The sequence below is a fragment of the Podarcis tiliguerta genome, assembly GCF_965153285.1.
Source record: "Podarcis tiliguerta genome assembly, chromosome: 9".
In the NCBI taxonomy this organism is placed as follows: domain Eukaryota; kingdom Metazoa; phylum Chordata; class Lepidosauria; order Squamata; family Lacertidae; genus Podarcis; species Podarcis tiliguerta.
The window spans coordinates 18,039,076-18,047,305 of record NC_139542.1 but is presented as its reverse complement, the minus strand read 5'-3'; the positions used below and the strand labels follow the sequence as shown (position 1 = coordinate 18,047,305).

The 8,230-nt window shown below is 52.0% G+C and overlaps 1 protein-coding gene across 1 annotated transcript; it reads right to left on the bottom strand.

The window, feature by feature from the left end:
- Positions 1-1,195: 1,195 nt before the first annotated feature.
- ATOH1 (atonal bHLH transcription factor 1) lies at positions 1,196-4,782 on the bottom strand. The gene has a single exon (XM_083457729.1). It carries the CDS (start codon positions 4,575-4,577, stop codon positions 3,555-3,557), a length of 1,023 nt encoding a protein of 340 aa, XP_083313855.1. The 5' UTR covers positions 4,578-4,782; the 3' UTR covers positions 1,196-3,554.
- Between the last annotated feature and the right edge of the window lie 3,448 nt (positions 4,783-8,230).

Genomic DNA, 8,230 nt, shown 5'->3' with positions numbered 1-8,230 from the left:
GTTCGGGGCGTTCAATTTATTTTGCGATTCATATTTCGATAAATGTGGGAAGCAGGGCAGAGAGAACCAGCCAGGTATAGTTGCTTTGATCTTACTGGAGCGGAGGAAAGGCTAGCTATGAATGTAACAAGAACCAGTCATCTGGCATAATAAGCGCAGTTCGAATCCACGCATTTCCCTCCCCTTCCCGAGCAAATGCATTCCCGTCTCCAAACATAACCCCAGTTGTCCGAAAAACTTTTTTCTTGGAAGTAAAGGGGCGAGCTCCCGTCTGCACGATCATCAGCTGGTAAGTCCTCTATTGGAAAAGGTTCACGCGTTCTGCTGAGGCTCAGTGACTGATGAAACCAAGTGTTGAACAGGCCAATGAATCAGCCCAGTGGAATTTGTTTCCAAGCAAGTAAGGCTTCAATTCTACATCTACCTACTTGGGAACTCAGGGGGAACTTATGAGTATATGTGCATAGGACTCAGCTGTGCATAAATTGCTTACACTGCATATACATAACTCTACTAGGTTAAAGTAAAAGAGCATCGTGAGAGTCAGCGAGGGCGAAACCAGTGGGATATAGAGGATTAATATGACTGGGACTAAGGTCATCACCGCTTTGAACGCGACTGCTCCCGTTCAGCAGGCGCGTGAATTGCGAAGTAGTCCTGTTGTGATGTCATAGAACAATGGGGTTGCAAAACGGAGCTTCTCAATTTAATGAACTTTCACCTAGCAAGCAGGCCATTGGTCTGTCTAGCTCAATATTGTAGCTCAATATTGTCTGCACTAACCGGCAGCGGCTCTCAAACAGGGGGCATTCCCACCTTACCGGAAGATGCCAAGAGCTGAACCTAGGACAAAGTATGTGATCTGAAACTAATATATTACCCTTTCTCGATTACTCTGTAATGTACAATGTAATGGCATTTCTGGAGTAGAGGGTGTGAGAAACCCCTTAATAAACGTGTTCCTGGAATGTCTGAATTTCAGACGGAGGCATTTGCGAGGAATTGCGCTGACCTCGTATTATCATTACCTATTATTAATAGCGAAACATCGGTGCAGGCGCGCTTTATTATTTGACAAACGGAGGGATCCTGCGGAGGGGCAAATCATTCCCTGAAGCAAGAGACTTACCCCCACGTTATACCGCTCCAGTCATGATTCCTGTAAAGATGCACCTCAACAAAAGTTGTTGCTTTTAAAACTTTTTTTATTTGTTCTTTCTCTCTCAAAAAAAGTTACATAAACAATGGCAGCGGAATTTGTTAAAAAATAAACGGATCGTGTAAAAAGTCGTTTGGTTTTAAAAAAGATAAAACAGAACCAGTAGCAAACATCCAGTAATAAATAAACAACCTGTCGCTAAAACATCACAAAAGCAAATGAAATGGACATAAATGTTTGACACGACAAACAAAAATGGTAGTTTCCCGCGTTCCCCTCCCCCCACCCCATGCTGTTTGCAAATGAGTTTAATAATGACGATTAGAGACATGGCTGAGTTCGACATTGGTATATTAATCCAATTGGCAGTGAGTCGCTTTTCTTTTGGAGCCGCGTCTCTCAGTCTCCTCTCCCGGCGGCTTATAAAGTGCTTGCGCCAAATCCCACCTACAGAAGACGCCAACATTCGGTTTGGATGAACGTTGAGGAAAAGCTAAGCAGGATACAAACAAAAAACCGCTCCCCCTATTTACAGCCCGGGAAGAAAGGGATACCCACGAACGCTGCCCTCTCCACCGGTCCTCCTCGTTTGCGCTCAGAATTTGTACAGCGACTCTGTATTCGGGATGCTTTGCAAGCGGCCAGGTTGCAAGGAAAGGCACTTGCCTTTTCGCTAGCAAAAGCCAAACACCCCTTGCGCTGACGGGGACACCGGGGCGGATGGCTAGAAGGCAGGTCCGCCTAGGGACCCCTCGCTCCGGAGGAATTGATCCTAAGCGAACTCTATTGGAAAGAAGGCTGCAGTCATGAGCGCACAAGAGCCCCACTGAACACGCTGGGGGACTGCTTATGTAACTAAGCGCGGAAGTAGATTGATTTACATCAAGGGGGATTCCTTGCAAGTACGTGTAGCGAGGACAAAACAGCCCTGCGTTTGGGAAGGCGGAGGAGCGCACACCAAATCGGTGGACCCAAAAGAACCGACAACCAAACTCAGACCACTAGTATAGCCACAATCTTCAGGCTCCCCAGGGAAGCTTGTGGGACGGATGCAGCGAGGACTACAACCTCGAAATTCTGCCCAATTCTATCAGCTGAAGTCACTTCAAAGCGAAAGGCTAATTTGCCGTCTAGTTCAGATGAAGGGTTGCAATGAAACTGAGTGGAGCCTTGTTGATTGTAATGAGAGTCACAAGCACACTTAGTGGCAGTATTAAAAAGAACAATTATCATGTACTTCCGAGCAATTGTGCTTAGAATGAAGCTGAATGAGATCTATATCCAAACGTCAAAGGACAGAGTTCTCGCAGCTCCGACCCTAAATGCATTTACTTGGAATAGTTGAGTTGATCTCAATTAATATACTCGCAAGAAACGATGGTTAGGCTTTTAAATGGGACAGCTCATTCCTCTGCATTACTACTGAGAAATAAGCCCCGCTGAGTACATTTTGGGTTACTCTCAGGCAAGTTGCTGTAACTGTAATGTCTACTTTGAAGTAAGCGTCGTTGAGGTCAACGAGCTTTACTTCCAGGTACAGTGGTACCTCGGGTTAAGAACTTAATTCGTTCTGGAGGTCCGTTCCTAATCTGAAACTGTTCTTAACCTGAGGTACCACTTTAGCTAATGGGGCCTCCCGCTGCCACCGCGCGATTTCTGCTCTCATCCTGAAGCAAAGTTCTTAACCCGAGGTACTATTTCTGGATGACGTGAATATCATCTGGAGACCGAAACTTACTAGGGAGAGATCACAAGTGAACGCTTTGGAGTTTACATCCGAGGAACTCTGAGGAGCTGTCCCAAAAAGCAGTGCTTAATTTAGGAAGGGTACAGTCCATTGCCCCAGAATCTGTAATCCGGAATCTGTTTTACTCTCTCTGGTGAAGTATATGCAACTGATTTCAGCAGGGAAGGGGAAGCCAAATTTTAAAACTAGAAAAACAAACCAGGTTACATTCAGTCGGCTTCTAGAAAATCGCTTAAAAGCTAAGATTCGAAGCACTGTTGCTTGGAAGAAAGCCCCCTTTGCTTGCTTGCGAGAACAGCAACCACAGTGCTTTACGAATAGAGTTCAAGAGAAATCATGGTTCAAAAGCTTTCCCTACCGTTCTAGACCTGCGCAGGGTAAATGGCTACTTCTAGAAAGAGAAGTTAAGGAGAGTTACCCCCGCAGGTTTCCAAAGCTTTCTAAGGCTGGCGAGGTGAGTCCATCAGAGCCTGCGACACGCGTCTGTTTGCCCCCACATGCCCAGGATCCTGCCCTGTTCACGCCAGCAACGTCTTTCACAAGCAGTCTGACAGGCAGTCCTCCCCCCGCATCCCCGGTCAGCCTCAGGGTCGGCTTGACTGGCAGCCGCCGATCTCACCTATCCCTCCCTGCCCGACTGAGGCGCGCCTAGCTGGCCTCGTCAGAGTCACTGTAATGGGATCGGGGCGAGAACTCCCCATCGCTGCGATGGGCCGGCGGCGAGGGTTTCCTCCGCTCCTGCTGGGGCTGGCTCGATGGCGGCAGGAGCTGCGCCGGCGAGGGGGCTTTCTGCCCCAACTCCGTGAACGAGGGGAAATGCAGCGGGTCCAGTTGCACCGAGAAGCCTCCTCCTCCTGCCCCGCCCCCAGCCGGCTGCTCTTGGGGAAAACGCGTCCGGCATTGTCCCGAGGCCTGGGACCTTGGCTGTTGCTGCAGAGCGCCCCCTACAGGCGGGGTGCAGGGCGCGCGCTCGTAAGTCTGGCTGGCGGGGGCGCCGTCGGCTGGAGGTGGGCTGTGTAGCAGCTCGGCCAGCGCGCTGATGTAGATCTGCGCCATCTGCAGCGTCTCGTACTTGGAGAGCTTCTTGTCGTTGTTGAAGGAGGGGATGACATTGCGCAGCTGGTCGAAGGCGTGGTTCAGCCCGTGCATCCGCCGCCGCTCGCGGGCGTTGGCCGCCAGGCGCCTCTGCTTCTGCACGCCGCTCACCTGAGGGCCCTGGCGGAGCAGACCCCCGCCGCCGGGGCAGGGCGCGCGGGGCCGCGTCGCCTGCGCGTCGCCAGGGGTGCCGCCTGCCTGGTGGTGGTGATGGTGGCGACGGTGGTGCTCCTGCAGAGCGCACAGCTTCCCCGACCCGCCGCTCCGGCTCCGGCTGCCGCCGCCCAAGTGCTCGGCCGCGCCTGCCTCCAAAAGCTCCTCGTCGTCCTCGTCCTCCTCCTCGTCGTCTTCTTCCTCATCGTCCCCCTCAGCTGCTCCTGAGAGCAGGTACCTGGGCGACGAGGTGACCCGGCCTGGGCAGCAGATGCCCAGCCAGGCTGAGGAGAAGCCGCGACTTGCCGCCGTCGCCTCCTGTCCCAGCAGAAGGCTGTCTTCCAATGGCTGCTGCTGGGAGCCCAAATCCCTGCCGCCTTCGCCCCACTCGCTGGGCGCAGCCACGGCGCGCAGGTGGCTCATAGCGTCTGCGATGGTTACCTCAGCGCGAGAAGTCGCCGCCGTCTGACCTGCTGCACGCGCCCTTTGCGCTCTCCCCCTCAGCCCAGGACGAACAGCAAGTACTTCAGGAGCCCTGTCTAACCCTGCGACGCGCGCTCATACATAAGGGAGGAGGGAGGAAAATAATAATAGTAATAATAAAGCACACATATACAGACACACGGCCCGCCAACAACTAGGCTTCTCCGGTTGCGGAGGGCGCTGCGCCCCCTTTAAAAAGCGGCACGCGCCGGGGTCCCCCACCCTCTCCACCTCCTCCTTCCCCGCACACACCCCTCCTCGGCGCCCCACCCTCCACCTCCCGCCCTCCTCGCGCCAGTCGCGTGTCGGCTCAGCCATTGGAGCGCGCGGGGCCTTGTCGCGTGCGGGCAGCCAATGGGCTAAAGCGTGAAGGTTGGGTGTTTGTTTGGGCTTTCTTTCTGTCTTTCTGTCTTTCTTTCTTTTGGCCAGCGCCGGGGTAGAAGGCGCGGGCAAGGGAGCAGGAGGAGGAGGAGGACGGAGAGACAGAAGGAAACAAAAAATTGATATACAAAGGATGGAATACCTGAGTGTCTCTAAGTAACAGTTGCTGTCCCGCCAACAATAAGGCGCGCGTTTTTATAGCAGGCAGGGTATCGCTTGTGCGTGCGTGTGAGGGAGTAACTGAGGGAATGACTGAGCAGGAGTTACATATACCTGCAGTCACGCGGCACCCCGGGAGTGTGTGTGAGGTAAAAGTGTGCCAACTTGTGAGGAAGGGAAAGGCAAGCGGGAGGGCGCGTGCCTAGAAAGGGGTCCGTGCGAGCGCAGATTTCCTGGGTCGCCTAAACTGGCTGGGACGTGGTTTTTGGACGCCTGCTGGGGACCCTGCACCTCAGAGCTCTCTGAAACCACGAGCTGCGTTTGGTTTGGCAACGCCATTGAAGTGGCGCTTCTCCCATTGCCTTCAAGGGGAAGAAAGGGGGGAATACCCCTCGAAACCCCCTTCAAAGGCATTGGAATTGCAGTCAAGAAAGGTGGGCGAGTCACGTTCAACTCGAGACGCCCTTTCTTTGAGAGGATTTACACCCCAAAGTCATGGGTAGATCCTGTTGGGTTTTTTTTTCTTTTGGCGCCGGATTGGTCCAGCCTCTGAAAGTGTGAGGAAAAACTTCCTCGCAAGCGCAGAGTCGGCTTTGCCAGAAAGAAGCCTTCGGCTCGGAGGCAGCTGGGGGCGGCTTCTTCGCCGGGCAGCGCGCGAGTGGTGCGCCCTCGGGAAAGGCTGCGCTTTGCAGGACGGAGCCGAGGCGCGTGCGGGAAACTGAGCGCCCCCCGGGGACTAAATCGAGCTCTCTGGGCATCTCGGCGGCCAGCTGGCTTGGGCAAGCGGCGGAGCTCGCTAGACGCGCAAATCGAGAGAGGAAACCGAGGTCGAGATGGCCCTCAAGCTCAGCCCACACATAGACAGAAGAAGGTCGCTCCTGGCTCGCCTCTGCGCGGGGTCACCAAGGCATTTTGCGCGCGCTTAGAAAGCGCAATTGGTTACAGTGGGGCTTACTTCTCAGTAAACACGCAGAGGTTTATGGTGCACTGTTGGCCCACACGGAACACTGCCGAGTGTCTACAGCTCTGAATGCTTGTACTTTATAGGTCTGCTAAGCATCAGCATAACCCAGGGTGCTCCCTCAAGGGGACATCGAACAAGAGGGATGTACACGAACGGATTCTAAACTTATAAAGATTCCGTCGAAATCAGTAGTATTAACATCTCCGGCATTTGGGAGTTTAGATGATTTGTAGTATTGCGGCAGTATTTTGGCTCTGTGGGTGTGCTCTGGGTCAGTGGAGATGTCTTCATTCCCCAAATCAATGCTATTTTTTAATTATTATCTTCCAAGAGGGGTGAGTTGGGAAGAGAGTGTCAGGATCCAACCACCTGAGGGAGTAAACCCTGCTTGAGATAATACCTGCAACCCATCTCACGCACCTATCAGCCTCTGTCAACTGAGCCATCAAAGTGAGGCAAAAGGTTTGAACCAAAGTACCCTCCAGGGTTTCCCCCCCAGACAGGATAAAAAAACCTTTGTATGTCTGGCACAGGGAAACATACACAAATGCAGTAGCTATTTGTGTGTTCCTCTTAGGAGATTATAGTCCTTGGCAGAAATGAGTAGTTCAGGAGAGTGGAGCACTGGCTTTTCATGACACTGGGATGCACTCCTGCTTAATTATCTTGATATATCAGAAGGCCCATGCATGTCAGCATTGCTTACAAGAATACCAGCAATTAGCACATGCAAGGTCGGGTCTGCACAACATAAGGCTTGTAGGGTAGACTGGTTGTAGCCCTCTGAAGAAGTTCCAGGTATCCACCATTTGAACTATTTTCCAACTTGTCTTGTGATTACTTCAATAGAGGGCCTCTCAACTCCAGCAGAAGTGAGGATGGGAGAATGCTTGCATCCATGGTCCTGAATTCATCTTCTATGGTACCTCCTGAAGTTGATTTCAAATCCACCCCAAGATTGTGAAGTGCCTAACAGCATGCTAAGATTGTAAATTGTGGGAAGAGAAAGTTTGTCCTAGCCTAGGAGGAAACAGGAAGTTCTGGCTGGCTGGTCCAAACATGTCCACTCTAGGAATGTTGTATTTGACTGCTCTGTGTTTCACATTCCAGAGAAATGCTATACCAGTACAGTGGTACCTCGGGTTAAGCACTTAATTCGTTCCAGAGGTCCATTCTTAACCTGAAACTGTTCTTAACCTGAAGCACCACTTTAGCTAATGGGGCCTCCTGCTGCCGCCGCAATTTCTGTTCTTATCCTGAAGCAAAGTTCTTAACCCGAGGTACTATTTCTGGGTTCTGTGACCTGAAGCGTATGTAACCTGAAGCATATGTAACCCGAGGTACCACTGTACAGTAGCTGACAGTGGTATTGTCTAGCTACAACTTCCTGAAGCACAGGACACAGGCCTAATGTTGGATGGAAGCCTCAGTGCAATAGTTCACAATTCTCAGCTCAGAAGTTCACAGATCTGAGGGCTACTTTTACATAATTATTAACACAGTGTAATGGTTCTAGGGGTTGCTCGTGCGTAAGTTGCCGTTACTCCTGGCTAGGTTGCTTGTTGAACCCTTTCTGTCTGGACAGCCTCAAGTTCCATGGCTGCCTCAGTCGCTGGCAGAATCCGTCAGTGGGCATTTCTTGAACCTCTTCCAGCATAGAAGCTGTTTGACGCCCAGTCTCCTCCTACTTTGCCTGCGCGGAAGTCTTCTGCGCAAAGTAGGTGTGGGCAGTGGAGTACCCGTGCCCTCTCCGCTGGTCTCCAGCGAAGAGTCCTGGAGCCACCTCTCCGATTCCCCCATCTGCCCCCCTTCTCCACTGGTGTTACGCTGATTTCCTTCCCCAGCGGATGGGCTACCTCTCTCCCTACTGGGACCCTCTCCGCCATCCCTCTGGAGCCTCCTCTCCACCTCCAGCTCCGATGGCAGTTCCCTGACACACAGGGAAGACATTATTTCTGCATTTACTACCAGATAGTGTATTTGCAATAGTACTTTCTTTTGAACTCATCTGTTAACCCTCCCTTTTCTTCCTGGTCTTGTAAGAATGTTCTCTTTTACGCTGGATCCTGGATCTTCTGCCCTCCCCGCT

Bases quoted from the DNA above. Each gene is read 5' to 3' on its own strand.
- ATOH1 (XM_083457729.1), bottom strand. From the start codon at position 4,577: ATGAGCCACCTGCGCGCCGTGGCTGCGCCCAGCGAGTGGGGCGAAGGC.